At 39.5% G+C, this 15,964-nt stretch overlaps 2 protein-coding genes across 3 annotated transcripts; one reads left to right on the top strand and one right to left on the bottom strand.

The window, feature by feature from the left end:
• Positions 1–402: 402 nt before the first annotated feature.
• LOC110155394 (TOG array regulator of axonemal microtubules protein 1) lies at positions 403–11,254 on the top strand. 2 transcript variants are annotated; one of them, XM_055159679.1, is made up of 23 exons: positions 403–633; positions 2,055–3,217; positions 4,435–4,501; positions 5,085–5,213; positions 5,301–5,558; positions 5,632–5,867; positions 5,944–6,173; positions 6,472–6,572; positions 6,649–6,813; positions 6,908–6,973; positions 7,068–7,216; positions 7,289–7,457; positions 7,602–7,838; positions 8,119–8,239; positions 8,312–8,417; positions 8,491–8,726; positions 8,806–8,964; positions 9,054–9,180; positions 9,263–9,378; positions 9,449–9,629; positions 9,704–9,923; positions 10,013–10,099; positions 10,209–11,254. In XM_055159679.1, exons 2-23 carry the CDS (start codon positions 2,210–2,212, stop codon positions 10,460–10,462), a joined length of 4,422 nt encoding a protein of 1,473 aa, XP_055015654.1. In that variant the 5' UTR covers positions 403–633; positions 2,055–2,209; the 3' UTR covers positions 10,463–11,254. The 2 variants fall into 2 exon arrangements, with proteins under 2 accessions (XP_055015654.1, XP_020775153.2); XM_020919494.2 differs by having other exon boundaries at positions 7,289–7,430.
• On the bottom strand, positions 11,231–15,724 carry ccdc28b (coiled-coil domain containing 28B). The gene is made up of 6 exons (XM_020919827.2): positions 15,541–15,724; positions 14,680–14,979; positions 14,434–14,603; positions 13,819–13,973; positions 12,095–12,117; positions 11,231–12,011 (listed from the first exon to the last, which is right to left on the bottom strand). Exons 2-6 carry the CDS (start codon positions 14,913–14,915, stop codon positions 11,954–11,956), a joined length of 642 nt encoding a protein of 213 aa, XP_020775486.1. The 5' UTR covers positions 14,916–14,979; positions 15,541–15,724; the 3' UTR covers positions 11,231–11,953.
• Positions 15,725–15,964: the final 240 nt, after the last annotated feature.

Raw genomic sequence — 15,964 nt, forward strand, 5'->3', positions numbered from 1 at the left:
TCTAGGGGAATTCAGCTTGACCCTCTAACCATAAAATAAATTTAATGTGATGCATTAATAAATGATAATTAGATCTGGAGTATAGTATCAATCATTTGTTAGATAAACATTTTATTCACAAATGTCGCTTTTTAAAGATCAAAACAAACATAACAAACTTGAAGAATGACCTGAACCTTTTTGTTAATTAACTGAACCAAATTAAGAGAAAAGAGGCTGATATGTTGTTATTTTCTGATGTGTTTTTATGTATTTATTTTTAACATTTTATAGGCGCTCTTTTTGTTTGTATTTGTCATTAAAAACAATCAAACTAAAAAAAAACCCTGTCTGCGCCTGAGCGCGGATGCTGCCGCCTGGAGGAGCTGGGCGCACGCGTCACCATGGAAGCGCTCAGTTTGCGACATGTATTCGCCATTTTGCTCCTTTAGTGTGTTTGTGTGTGTGTGGGATACCGTCCGTGTGAATACCTCACAAGCTTTTAAACATTTAACACTATCGACACCACTTAAAACAACCGAGGGCATGCCTGCAATGAGACAACAGTAGTAGCAACAGAACGACATGGAAATTTGGAAGTAATCTTAGATCGCTTCGTCGAGCGTCAAAGAAGGGGAGCAGCAAAAATGCGAGGTCTGTTTTTAGCTGTTAAATATAACCTACTAACTTTGTTAGCATTGCTACTATCGTATAAAGCAGAAGGGTCGTTGAAGTCTCTGAGACAGGAGAGCATTGCTGTTACATACATACCTGCAAAACCCAATGCTGTGAGTTTAACAGGGCTAATGAACTTGTGTCGTTAATGTCTCATAGAAAAACACTATATGCTTATAACGGATTGTGGCTATAGCTGTATTAAATATCTGCGGAGTAACTAGTTTAATACCGCATGAACAGGATAAATGGTATTTAATTTGTGAGCGTATCGTGTTACATATGTAGCCTTGATACAGTCTCTATCAGCCACAAGTGGTTGAATGGAGTACCCTCAAGACAGACAGTGAGCTTCATCATATATTGTAACTAGACAAATTGTATTCATATGTTTTATAGTGTATTATATTCAGGCCGTGATCAGGCATTAGTGATTCAAATTTCAGCACGATGGGACTAAGCCTGTGGGTGTAATCATTTTTTAACTATTTTTTGGGGGAGTCTTTGCGCCCCTGCTGGCCAATAGTGGAAAATGCATCATGTCCGTAATAGACTTTTTTGCTTGTAATCATACATAGAATGTATGTCCCGAATTTGGTACTAATCCGATAATGTTGACGTTTCACGTCTATGCTAGGGGGCGCTATAGAGTTCACTTTTATTAAATTTCATATTTCATCACATTCAGGCCTGGATCACGCAATTGTGATTTGAATTTGAGTTCTCTAGGCCAATGCCTGTGGCCGTGACAGGTCACCGAAAAAACAGGAAATGAAGGCGTTATTCGCCGGCGTGCTACGGGCGAACCGTAAGGAGTATCCCAAAAAAATTTGGCAACTTCTGTGAGTTCATGTCTGTAGATGTGACATGTAAAATCTGAGCTCATTTGGACCAAACCCCGGGGACTTGAATCTTTTTGTAGACCCACAAGTCAAAACGGCGGCGAATGTTTGATCCAATATTGCCGACTTCCTGTTCGTCATAGGGTCATGCTCCAATTCATCTTTTGGCTTGTCTCATTGTTCTCTATCACTGTCCCGAATTTCGTTTCCATGCGACAAACTTTGCCTGTCCCCACTCCCATAGGGGTCCAATTCTAGGCGGCGCTGTTGAGTCGGGTCACTCGGGTCATTGTCGCGATGCCCATTTTATCGAATTTTTCGCCGGGCCGATCGATCTGGACCCCGGTTTGGGAACTTTTCGTCGACGTTTAGGCCCTCAAAATTGAGATCTTTTGCAAGGAAAAATAATAATAATAGAGCGTAAGAAACCGAGCAAAAACAATACCCCACAATAATAGTGGCGAGGGCCAATTATGGTGTTTGCATTACACATGTATAACATATTGCTGTAGAATTACATTGTTACGAACACATCCTAATGCCTGTGATGTTCCCTAGGCTGAAGCAATAACAACAAGACTGTCCATCACCAACTGCTAAAATGAAAACACCAAGCAAGCAAGCAAGAAAAGAAGAGGGATATCACTGTCCTCACCTGGTTGCATTTTCTTCCTTGAATTCTCCAGTTTGACAACACCTTGCCATTCTCAATAATGATACTAGGATTAATTCCCCAAGAGTTACATGAGCAGCTCTTGGACTTTAAAAATTACCAAAACCGTACAAATGGTGTGGAAAAACTTAAACAAATTCTGTCAGAGGTGGACATACTGTCTATCCCATCTGACAGTATTGAAGAATTTATACATTTCCTTTCTCGCCTTCTGGATGATAGTAATTTTAAAGTTTTGTATGGCACCCTACAAGTTTTGAATTTACTCATTCAGCAGCTAGATAATAGACTAAACAAACACTTTCAACAAATTATTCATGTGGCTCTCAAAGCTCTTGGGGACACCCGTACTATCACCAGGAATGAATATATGAATGTGTTTCGGCAGCTGATGAAAGTGATAGCACCACAGCAAATATTGGATCTAGTTATAGGCAACTTGAAACACAAAAATTCAAGGATACGAGAAGATGTCCTTAACATCATCACTGTTGCTTTGCTCACTTATCCAAGAAAGAATTTTAACATTCCTAAGCTTTGTCATGAGGTCGCCCCATATCTCGCAGATGGCAAAAGAAAAGTGCGACTTGCTGCATTGGAGCTTTTTGCTGTTTTCGACCATTGTCTTGACACAGGGAAGAAGCAGCCCTTAATAAAAGCTGTTGACATGGTTGAGCTTAACGAGGATGCTGAGGGTCTCATGGCAGCCGTACAAGCAAGAAGGGCCAGGCGCTTTCTCCCTAAACTCTCCCCAGAGGGTATTGTGGAGTATGCATTGATAGTGCCCAAACCAGGACAACGGAGCTCAGGGCAGACCGGAGCTGATTTGGACTGGGTGATGAACGGTGGGAGGATTAGCAGCGCGAGGAGTACCAGGACCGAACCAGACTGCGACAGATTACATGGCTACAGCAGTCTCGGTTCTGATGATATGCCTGTTCAGAGGAGGATTGTGAGCGCAGGAAAAGGGAAGAATAAACTGCCTTGGGAGATGATTACTCTGTCATCCACCGAGAATGACCAGCAATGCAATACACCTGATGGAAAGGTGAGGCACATACTGTCATCTCTCAGCATATTCAGCTCTTTTATTTGTAAACATTATGATTTTTGTGTCTTGACCTTTTAAAAGTTGAAACTAGAGAGTTGGCTCACTTGTATATGGAAAAAGGGACACATTAAAATAGTATTACACATATAATCATAAAAAAAGAAATCACAATCCCTAAAATATACTGTACTGTGACATTACAATATCATTAAGAAGTTGAATTCTAATGAACACCTCAAGGTACTATAAATATATATGTAGGGGAAACAAGCATGTACCACAAGGATCCTATTCTTGGACATATTTGACTCATTTTCAACAACTTCCCACACATTCTTTCTATATCAAGGCTTCCTCAGCTCTATCACAGATTGCAGTGTATATCTTTCAAATATGCTCACAGAAAATAGTGAACATATATATTTATTTTAATGTTTGGAAATCTTTTGTTTACAGCTCCAGCAGTATGTTTCTTAGCAACCCTAATAGCAGAGGGTGAAACATAATTGCTCAGATCCCAGGGATGTTGGTGAAACAAAGCCATTTTGTATGTGTAGCATTAATTGCAATCACTTTTGAGTGCTCTACAGCGTTTACCGTCACTACACTCGAATCAGGTGAACTAAACAGTCAAGTGTTTTCAAAGGCAGGCAAAGGATAAGCACTGATTCAGAGCAACCCACTCTGTAGGCCTGTCACAATAACAAAATTTGAAGTACGATATATTGCTGAAGAAAATATAGACGATAAACTATACTATTTAAACTAATGTATGTATGCCGCTGACAAAATAACCCTAGGAAGTAGGATTATCAGCAAAAAAACTACTAAAATGTACAATATGGTTTAAAACACGAACTGCAATAAATAGTAGAATTGGCCACAGTAGTAAGTTTGCGTGATAAATATTGACACTCAAAATATATTGTTCCATCTGTCATGTATTGAACGATAACTATAACGATATATATGTTGTATTTATCGTAGCAGGCCTATCACTCTAACATTTTGTGACAATGTGCATTAAATACTGGGCTATCGAGGAACCTGATGACCCATGCGAAGGCCAACCCTTTTGTTTGAGTTTGTCATGTCTACTACATCCCTTTGTTCAGAACAGAGGATGGAATTTCACTGATGATTCTGTTTAAGGATTCTTTTACATTACTGCTGTATAGTTATTCATAGGAGCTGTTTTTTTTATACTCTCTAAGGTTACCAATGAAGACTTTTTCCCTTTCTCAAGAAAACTAAGCCCAGAAACCTACATACCCAGTTTCAGTAAGTGTTTCTTCCTTCGTGTTTTAGAGTGATGTGGGTTATGTTGAATTTTGAATATGAAAAAAGTCTTTAAGTGATACATGTTTTTTCAGGACTATGTTGTGTATATTGTACTATAAAAACACTGCATATTGTACTGTCAGGAAGGTTAATAAATAATAAAAGTGCTTCTTTCTAGGTTCTTTAGTTGATAAATCTGCCAGTGGTGTTTTAGTCAACTTATAATTTCATGTAGATCATAACAATTTATATGGGACAACAGAAGAAAGGAGAGGTTAGTGAGTGTGTTAGCTGAAGATTTAGTAGTTTTTAGTAAAAAGGAGGTAAGTAAGGCATGACATACAAGTTGAATCTGACTTTATAAATATTGTTTTCCAGTACTTATTTTCTGCATGAAAACTTGTTTTTGCATGAACTCCCCTGCAGGTGTAATCTTGTGGGTGCAGTTTCAAACAGATATAGATATGTTTTAGTTTTGAGAGCTTCTGCCATGCCCCATTTTTATTCGACTAATCGATTGGCAGGACATATCTTTAGTCCCCCAAGAATTTCTTTTAGTCGACTACAGCCCTGCTTCTTTCAGGCTCAGCAGAACCTCCAAGGCTCCAGTCATCAAGAAGGAATGAATCCCCTGTGCGCCTCAAAAGGAGTGGTAGCCTTAACCTTGACCAGGACATGTTCAAGACCACAAACCTCTCTGAAATAGATTCAAGTAAGACATCATCTCATAGTAACCACAAATATTAACTTGTGTAAAAGTCTTATTGAACATATGTAAATATTTTTTTTACTGTGACAGCCAAGGGAAGTATGCTCTCAAGAAACCCTAGTGTTGAGCGTACATTTTCTCTACCAACCAAGTCTTCCTCTACTGGCTCCTTTCTACTGCCTTCCTATCCACTGGCCTCACTTCCAGGCAGTGTCCCCACTCCAACTCTCCCTCGTCGCCATGTAGACTCCCCTCTCTCCATGTCGAATACTTGGCCAAACAAAAGAGACACTAGTCCTCACCAGCGAGATCCTAGCCCCTGGAGAGATGTATCGAGCTCTACAAAAGGTAACACACATTAGAATAGTTATGGAGAATACAGAGATATGAACTTCTGTTTATTTCTTCTCTTTTCTTAAAGATGGAAAAGAAAGTCGGTGTTCTCCCAGGCCTGTTCGTGCTTCACTTGTTAGTTCTTCTTCAACATCCTCATTTCGAAGAGCACTTAATAGTACAAGAGCAAATAGCTCTGTGTCCCCGGTTATCCCTGCAGGAGAACAGAATGACCAATTAGAAATGAGAGATTTTAGTACAGACCCTGGGAATAACAGCATGGACCAAAACCTTGAAGAGGAGGACCCCTTGGACATGCAGGAGGTCAGCAATTGTCTACATTTAAAATGCTTTTCATTTTCTATCATTCAGATACAAATTCATGGCTATGTACCTCCAGATGCTGAATTCACTGCGCTCCTTACGAAACAGTGCTGCCAAGAGAAGGGCCAAAGTGACCCTTAGTAACTCAGATGTGGATCCAGACAGTCCGGATTCAGCTGTGAGGTTAGACCTGGGTCTAGATTCACCATCACGTACTCCACCGATGCTTACAAGCTCAGCGAGTGAAAGCGGGCTCTCCAGCCTTGGCTCTGCCGTCAACTGCAGCCTTAATGGAATAAAAACTAGGTAATCAAAAATGTAAATGCTGTTTTAAAAAGGGTTTTTGATTTTGAAAAAGGGTTTTGATTCACCACTGTGTCTTATCGTCAGTCAAATCTCCTCATGTGTGCATGTAAAGATCTGTGGGTTCACGTTCTATCCAAAGGTTTCAGAATGATATGAAATGTATCTCTGCTACTTAAGCCATTTAAAATTTAATGTTTTAATGCCCCCCCCTTCCCCTGTATTGCTTCAATTTTCAGTGTTTGATTCTTTAGTTAGGACATATGAATGCAACCAACTGACAATCTTCTTATTATAACAGCCCAAGAAATTCTTTGTCCTTTGGGGTGAAATCTCACTTTACAAGCATGCCTTCTGCACAACTGAGATCCTCAGTGTCCATGGACTTCAGCAGCCTCCAAGGTTTAGTACATTCTTGGCTTATGTGCCACTTTCCCCGTATGTACAGTATTTACAAAAATTATTTATTTTTGTTAAGGATTGTCTCAGAGGAATGAGTGGTCAAGTGAAGTGGGTGTTGTTGGACACTCCTTGTCATACACAAATGGAACAACTAAAGCTGAGAATGAGAACAGAGAAATTTCACATCAAATGGTCAAACCCATTCCACGGGAATCAGTCCGAGGAATGAAAGGTGCCAAAGGTATAGCAGTTATAAACACTAGTGCCTAATTACAGCATAAACAATGATGTTTGTGCTTAAATAATTAAGGCTCATTCTCTGATTTCATTCTCAGGCTCTCACAGCCAGAGTAGCAAGAATTCATCAGGTGTCGATATGCTTGAAGGAGTCATTGGAAGAGGTCAGTTTGTTGTGGCTCATGTTGTGACTAAAAGTCTTGTTTTATTAATATATTTCTGTATAAATCTCTTTTCCTTGTGGCCCTCATTGTTTAGGCATGTTTGGCTGTGCTTCCTTGACACTTGAGCAGGGTGACTTGGTAGCCAAGCCCCCCAGCGACGTGTACTCAGCAATAAACAGCCATACAAACATGGCTAGCATGCAGACTGAAAGTGATGACAGCCCACGCTCAGATGTGGCCAAGGTTAGTGTCTTCATCCTGAAAACAACAATTATCAGAAGGGTGTCTTTTAAAACAATGTGTTGTTTTTTTCAGGACAGTACAAGAGCTGTACGTTTAAGCCGGGATAAAATACGGCATCAGCGCACAAACATGTCTGATGAGCTAAGTCATGGAGAACAAACACGAGAAAGAATTCGCCATCGTGTCCAGCAGATGCTGTCTGATTCACCCACAGGTGAAAATACACCATTAATCATCAAAGGCAAGCCCTTGAAACATTCAGTGTGGATCTGTGCATTTCATAAATATAAATTTCTGTACATGAGGTCATATAAACATAAAAAAAAACTGAAATCCAGTTACTGATACACAAGAGGATTGTTGCTCATGCCATCTTTTTTTTCAGATCTCCATCTAAATGGCAGCATACTGAGCTCTACCAAATCTAATATTTTTCCAACTGACCTCCTCATCTCTTCGAGAACTCCTGTCAGCCCATCAGAAACCCAGACCCCTGTTAAGAGCTTCACTCCTTCCCACCAGCCCAGTCCTCCTGCAGTGCCCCCAAACCCCAAAAGTGTGTCCCGTCTGAGGCGGGCAGCTAGCCTTGGCAGGACACGGGCCTCACAATCTCACTGCCCAGGTAAGTGGATTTGTAAAGCATCAACTGCAACTGCAATTATAATGCACTTAGAACTATACAACTAAGTTTTCCTCTTTTTATATGTGCTATAGCATAGCCCTTGAGTCCAAGACAAATTAGTTATAAAGAAGTCAAATAAAGATACCTTAACATTAATTTAGAAAATTATAGCTAAAACTAACAAAATCAACATATAAAGTCTCATAAAACCTTTATGTAATTATATTAGACTTATGCATTTTCATTTGTATTTGTGTTTTTTGTCCTAATGGCATTTTAGATGAGCTGATCTCTTCTCTGGGCCACAAAAACAATTTCTCAGAAGCTGCTGAACTATCTCCATTTTCCAAGCCTGAAGTTGCACTGACCCAGAGCTTCAACCTCCTGAGCTCAGATGACTGGTGAGAGTTTACATATTCTACAATGTGGCATTGACATGAACCCCCATCTGAAGACAGTTTTTTATAATCTAGGGAGAAGAAGATAGAAGGACTTACTTTTCTGCGCAGCTTGGCAAACTACCACTCTGACACTCTCCAGAGCAGGCTTCATGACGTGTGCCTTTTACTCACTCAAGAGGTAGTGTATTTGTGCAACATGTTTAAAATAATGACATAACATTTGTATTTAAGTAAGTGTTTATGGGTCTCAGGTTAAAAATCTGCGCTCAGGTGTGTCAAGGGCTGCTGTGTGCACACTTGGTGACTTCTTTAGTCATCTGCAGAAAACAATGGACCAAGAGCTGGAGGGGACAGTTAAAGCCTTACTGCACAAAGCAGGAGAGATCAATGCCTTCATTAGACAGGATGTGGATGCAGCTCTAGACTGCATGGTGCAGCACTGCACTCCAACGCGGAGTATTCATGCTTTACTTACTGGAGGCCTTGGGTCAGTCGTTTTATGTGTGCCAAACTTGTTCTCTCACTTGACCGTGTCCATTAACTGTAAATCTTTTTGCCTCTGTTAGTCATCCTAATGCTGTTGTGAGGAAGTACACCGCTCAGCATCTGGCTAATCTAGTGGACAAGGTTGGTGCTGCCCGTGTCCTGTCTGGAGGTAAAGAACTTACAGACAGGATCTTGCCTGCGATTACAAAACTGTCACAAGACTCCTCACAAGAAGCCAGGTTTGATACTTTCTGTTCATAATATTGGTTGTGTATGATATAGTAATAAGCTACCATTTATGTGTGAAAAATAAAATTTAAATCCAAAGGTATTTTGGTCGACGCATGCTGCTTTGTCTGTCATCACATCCCGACTTTGAAAAGATTCTTGAGAAATATGTTCCCACCAAAGAGCTACCAACTATCCGAGACACTGTCCTAACTTTAAAGACAAAGGTATAGTATAAACTGATCTGACTAAATGTATCTTGTTAAAGAAGTGTTTTGTGTCATCTTCCCACTATAACCTCCTTTTTAGGGTCTTGGTGACATGCCCTCAGACAACCAGTCAGCCAGAGGCAGGCGTTCCTTGCCAGGCAGCGGAACAGTCAGAGCCTCATCTCTCACCAGAGAACCTCTCAATCAAACCACAAGGTTTTTCATACACAATAATTTGGACTACTTCACAAAGGCCAAATTGCTGATACATGTGTATCATTTACAGAGAATCAAATGCTCTCTACAACTGCAGAACTGCACAGACTATAGCTGATAAGACTGAATATGTGAAGCAGATGTCAAGTCTGCTGGGTTCAAAGGACTTCCGAGAGAGGATCAAGGGAATCGACCAGCTAGTGGCAGACTGCCAGAACAATCCCAATGTGGTTATCAATACTATATTCCCAGTATGTATACAAGTGCTATGCATGGACCAAGGATTTGTATACGTTCATAAGTTCATTTTGATATTCTCTTTCAGGTTTTTGATGTCTTCAGGTCTCGGTTGCAGGAATCAAACAGCAAGGTCAACCTTTATGCTCTAGAATCCCTGCAGAAAATTATCCCTTTGTTGAAAGACAACTTATCCCAAGTGGTTAACATCCTTGTCCCAGCAATTGTTGACAATCACCTCAATTCTAAGAATAATGCTGTTTACACTGCTGCTATTGGAGCCCTAAATGCACTAATATCAAATCTTGGTATGTATTTAAGTATAATTACTGTAGCTCAGCACTATGTGAAATGTTGTAAACATTGGTTTCAAGTGCATTTTCTTTCTTTCCTCAAGATAATGTACTCCTTCTTCAGCTTTTTTGTACCAAGGCTCAATTTTTAAGTGGCAAAGCAAAAGTTGATCTTATTGAAAAGGTTGCAGGTATGATTCTTTATTTTGTCAGTCCAAAAGCTTTGAAAGGTTTTTATAAATAAAAGATGATGAATGATATTGAAAAAAAACAAAACATTTTGGATGTCTTTAATTTCAGAGATTGTGAGTGAACTTTACCCCCGCAAGCCCAACATGGTGGAGCAGAAGGTGCTGCCGTTACTGTGGCACCTCCTGGGAACATCTACTCACAGCGGCACAGTTCATGGGCGAGGTGGCAGTGTGAGGGGTGCAACAGTCAACCTGTGCCAAGCCCTTTATGCCCAGATGGGACACAGCCTGAGCGACTGCGCTGCTTCTCAATCCACCAATGTCCACAAAAGTTTCATTGAGGTACTGCGAACAATAAAATAAATGGAAACTCACATACAGATTTTGAAGATTACTTGAAGATTTTCCTTGTGCCTGCACTTTTATATCAATTAAGACAACATCCTTTAATATTAGGAGCTCTTATTCTTATCTCAGTGAGATTTTCTCTGGTACAAAACCTGAGAACATCAGGTTTCATGTACACAAACTGCTCTCTTTGCACTTTTAAATATGAACTCATGTTAAACTCTATAGATTTTATCATTGCTTTTTCAGATTCTAATGTACTGTAGAAAAGATCAAGACTAACAGAATGTACCAATGAAATGCACAAAAAGTAAACGGTTCAAGACAGGGACATGAGAGTTGTATATTTTTGCTGTATTATTAAATGTGATGTAATTTTTTTTTAATCTTATATTGATGTTTTGTGAGATAACACAAATTCTATAAAAAATTATTGTGTACTGCTCAGATGTATATTTGCACAGTATTAACATCATATTCATGTATGCTGTATAATTAAACAGTATCAAATGTGTCTGTTGTGTTGTAATCATGCTCTGTACTGTTTGGCCTTTTATGTATGACAGAACTGATTTCCACTTAAGATAAACATTTCATTGTTGCCTACATCGATGATGGTTTGAAGGCATTGAACCAGGGAAAGGGATAAGGGTTCAGATGTAAATCTGACAATGCCTAATCAACAGATTCTCTGTCCTTGAGTGTAGTGCCAGTCTTTATAGTAGCCCTTTCACTATACTGTACAGTACTAAGCTTGTGAGCATTTGGAAACAGAGACTACTATAAATAAAATGTTTATTTCTGTAATTCATTTCCCATGTGTCTTCTTAACATTTACAGACCAATATAAGTTATGTAATTAAAAGCAGAAAGCAAACAGAGAAAGATTTTGCTTGAATAATTTAACAACTTTGTATAATACATTAAAAAATATTCTACTCTGGTCATGAAGCCCTCAAGACCATTCTAAGAGATACCAATGAACATACATATCATACAATAAGGCTTTGGGTTGTTTCTGCTTGTGCTTCTAGTGACAAATCGCTAAAGCTAAATGGCAGCAATGACAAATCGGTACCATAGTCATTTACACAAAATAGAGATAAATAAAACCTATATAGGAAATTATCTGCTTAAATGATCCTTCTTAAAATGGAAATGCTTGACAAATTCACAGTGAATAAGTCAAAAGCTAAATGTCAAGCATCAAAACAATTTAATATTTTTGTGTTTAATAATAGCCAAGAATAGCAAGTTCCTTATGTAATAAATTGCATATATTGCTTAATTTAGCAATGTTATGTTTCCTTACTTCATTATTTGTGCTCTGTTGTATTGAATATTCTTAAATGTCACAAGTGGAGTTCCCTGGAGCAGGTGGAAAAATAGCCCCTTCACCTATAGATCTTTTTACCCTGTTGCTAAGGCAGCGGGATCAATGCCATGACAACCAGCGCAAGTTGTATGTTGTGACCAAGTGAGTAGTTGCCATCCTTTACCCCTCACTCAACAGGGAGCAGACGTTTTGGGCAGATCCTGGTTCTCAGCCAAGTTGAGCTTTTGTCTGAGTAGTGATGTTAAAGATTTACACCATAAATGTTTTCAATTAAGAAACACATGAGGATTTTGACAGCAACCAAAGGATACATCGAGGTGCTTAGTTCTTCCAGCTGCAATGTAACAAACAAAAAAGTGAATGAGCAAAAACAGCAACAACAACATTAAATTAAACTAAACAGCATAAACCTGATTAAACTACAATCATCTGAGTATGTAGTTAACCCAAACAAAACAAATCACATCTTATTATAGTTTTCCATGCCCCTGAACAAGATATTCCTATCAGCTATCTGTGACCAGCTCAAGGTTTTTCTCACTTCACTCGCACACAGCACTGCGAGTTTCAGCACTGAGAGCCTAAGCGTGCAAGTAAGAGGCGTTCCTAGACACCACGTATCTTAAACAGTGCCAAAAATAGAACCGTCAACATATTTTATACATTAGAATTTGTGATTTGCAATAGATGGTTTTAAGGTAGCATATTTAAAAGGTGCACCAATGGGAAATATGCATCCTTCAAGGTTGTTTATCTGTCAGGAGTTGTAAGGAACTGCAGTGCAGGCACAGGGGGACACTCTGTGACCGAGCAGGAAGATAAGCCTTTGTTCCTGTAACATTCTTGCTATAATTGCTGTGCCACTTGGTTGAAGGTGTATTGTGTAACTTTTCTGGTGAAGAGTTCATTAATTGCTTTTTTTCAGAGATGATATTTCTTTGGCTGGAATGTGTCACAGTTTCTGTCTTAATGGAGACTAAACCAGACCAAGTTACAGGTCAGATCTGTGGAGAGTAGGGGTGTAACAATACCCAAGTCTCATGATACGATAACGTCACTGTATGAACCTCAAGGTACGATATTTATTGCGATATCGTGGGAAAGCTCGCGATATGGTGGGGAGGCTCACGATTAGGGATGTATCGATATCCAAATCTCTCTGTACGATGTTTTCACGATATACTGCTCACGGTATATTTATTGCAATATTTTGTGGATATTAACAAAATATGCTACTTTTTCCTCTTAAAATGACAAGACTTAATCCGAAGAACTAAGACTTAAAAGTGCTTAGAACTGTTATTTCTTCTTGTAGTCTGCACTGAAATGTATCAAAGGATCATGGTCTGTGTAGTTCCCTCTTTCTTTTTTTTAGCTATTGCTGCATCATAACTCTTAATTTAAGCAAAGACACTTGTAATTCGATATATTGTGATGATCCACGATATTATTGTGAGAACTTTGACGATACAATATCACGATATTTCGGTTATTGTTACATCCTTAGTGGATTCAACCTCTCTTATAGTAAGAATGCCTGTTTTTTTCTAGAATTTTTGAGCTATAAAACCAGTTGTTTAATTTAATAAATGTAAGGCAAAGATGTTTAATGTCATACTGTGGAACATTCTAGACAGAGCAATGACATATCCACAGAAACAAGAAGATGATGGACCCTGAACCAAAAACTTACATAGTGTTCCTTTAATCATTATGGCAATTAGTATTTGAGGCAATATATATGTAAAACAAATAGTGGAAATCCACCCATAAATTGTCTGTAATCCTACTAGTTATATTCATAAGGTATTAGTAAAAACTCAAATCACATTTAGGCTATAGACACTTCCTATCTATTTGAATGTTTTTCAATCATAATAAAGCAAAAAAAAATTGTAAACAGCCACAGGACAATAAATGTACATACATAAATACACAAATAGTGAAATTTATCCATATATAAATTTTTAAGACCTGCAATTCTTTCGTGTTTTCATGCATAAACTAAACAACAGTAGTGCAGTATTGTGCTCACGTTACTCAGCAGGTGTTCCAGGTTGTGATCAGATGCTCCTTTCCTCTGGTCCTCAGACAGCTCCTCCACATGGCTGTCCAAACTGAAGTGCAGTCTGGCCAACTTCTCCTGCATCTCCCGCACATGCTCCAGCTGCTCAAAGGAACACACTTTACCTAAAACACAAATGTAGAAAGCCAAATAACTATAAGATCAACATCGTGGAGAGTGAAGAATTACGCAGACATGCTGGCACTTAATTAAAGGGCTTCAGCTTCTGGATACATGCAAGATTATAAGACTTTTAGCCCTTTCAAAAAAATATAGCATTATATTTAAATTGCCAATTGCTATGACAACAGTCCTAATTGCTGTTTCTGAAAGTCATGGGGAGGCAGGTGCTGCTTGAGGCTGAGCTGGGGGCAGCAGGAAAATTATTACTGTAACTGTAAATATGCATTATTTTGGTTGTGTTTCTAATAAAAGGGGAAATAAGTACATTCTGTATTCTGAAACACCAGAAATATCCAGTGACAAGTGTGTATTTAATTTCACTTAGTTTCATCTAGCAAAGTCATTTTAACAGCCTACCCTCTCTACTTGTAACAGAATATTCCCCTGGAGGCTGCGTCTTACCAAAGGCCTGCAGTTTGCCTGAGTGGAAGTCGTTGAGGAGGTTGAGGAGCCCTTCTTCCATTTCTCTCACATCAGATACGTCGGTAAGAAAGGAGTGCTGCAGGGGGGATGACTGGACAACCTTGCTGGGCCCTGCAGGCTGGGGGGCCTTGGGCTTTTCTTTGTGTGGTCTGTCCAAACATAGAATTTATAATGACAATTCTTTTCTATCTAGTCATTTGTAACCAAACCTTTCTAGGAACTAACCTTGTGATTTTTGGGGGAGCAATGACTGCAGTAGGCATGTCCTTGGGTTGCCCCGGAGCCCCGATGGACCTCTTGTATTTGCCTCTGTTTTTGGGTGAGGGAGGCTGTGGCAGGCCTAGGGAAAAGGTGGCACTCTTGCTGGCAGGAAGCGCAGGGAGTTTGCGAGGGTTGATGGGAGGGGGGGGAGGCTGAGGCAGAGACACCTTTGGACTGCGTTTTTTGCGTTTGTCCTCCATGATGACTTGGTTTTGTCTTCTATGTGATAATGTGTGGGGCACCGGTGAGCTGCTGCAGGATGTCCTGAAAAACACAAAGGTAGGAAGTTAAAAGCACTGCATTCTGTTAAACAGTTAGTCCGCCTGGCTCTTGGAAGTAATAGTGCCAGTTTGTCTATGCAGGGGAGCCTTGCAGTGTTGCAGTAGTAACTTCACGAACAGATGAAAGAAAATAAAACTGAATTGAAAAGACCTAAACAGATTAAGGGCACTTTACAAAAGAGACATGAAAGTCTTATTTAGTCTTAGTCTTATTTTAAGGTATCACTCATATTTTATGTCACAGTTTCGACAGAAAAACAGCTTTTTGTGCTACTTAAACGTAATTAAAGGCGTATTATGGCATCTCGTGAACAAATTACTTTATGTAACAATGGAAATCAATGTTGTAAGCTAGCAATCGAGCTGTCATTATGAACACATGGACAGTACACGCCAAGGTCTAGTGAAAAGGAAAGATGGCCCCTCGCGTACACAATTTGGACGAAACACCCCGTGTCGTTTTCTGTGTTTATGGTGATAATGATGCGCACAAGGACAAAGGACCTAACGCTGGAGAGTAAACAGATTTACGGATGAGACTTACCGAATCAATTACGCACCCGTAAACAAACCGACTGAGAGCATTGCCGCGACTTATTGTGGTCTGCAAATCTCACAATAAACTTAAAGAATGGTTAGCCCTTTTAAAAAATAAGTTGTATTACATTTGCCTGCTGCAAAATCTATTGACTATAAACAACGAGCGGCACCGATGCGCTGCGCTGGAGACTCTCCTGACGCGCTGCGCGGAGCCGTCGTCTTTATCGCTCTCTTAAAGGGCCAGAGCTCTTTTGTGCGGGACAGATGATGATGATGATGATGATGCGTGGATAAAAATTTGAGGGGCTCTTTACAACTTTTTACGTCCACCACATTTGTAATGCATCATCATCTTCTTTTGCGCACATTTTGCTTAATGGATGTACAGTTAAGATATATGCTGTATGTAAAACGTCCACATGATGGCG

The sequence above is a fragment of the Boleophthalmus pectinirostris genome, unplaced genomic scaffold (genome assembly GCF_026225935.1).
Source record: "Boleophthalmus pectinirostris isolate CB_2022bp ecotype Guang Dong unplaced genomic scaffold, ASM2622593v1 HiC_scaffold_10, whole genome shotgun sequence".
NCBI lineage: Eukaryota > Metazoa > Chordata > Actinopteri > Gobiiformes > Gobiidae > Boleophthalmus > Boleophthalmus pectinirostris.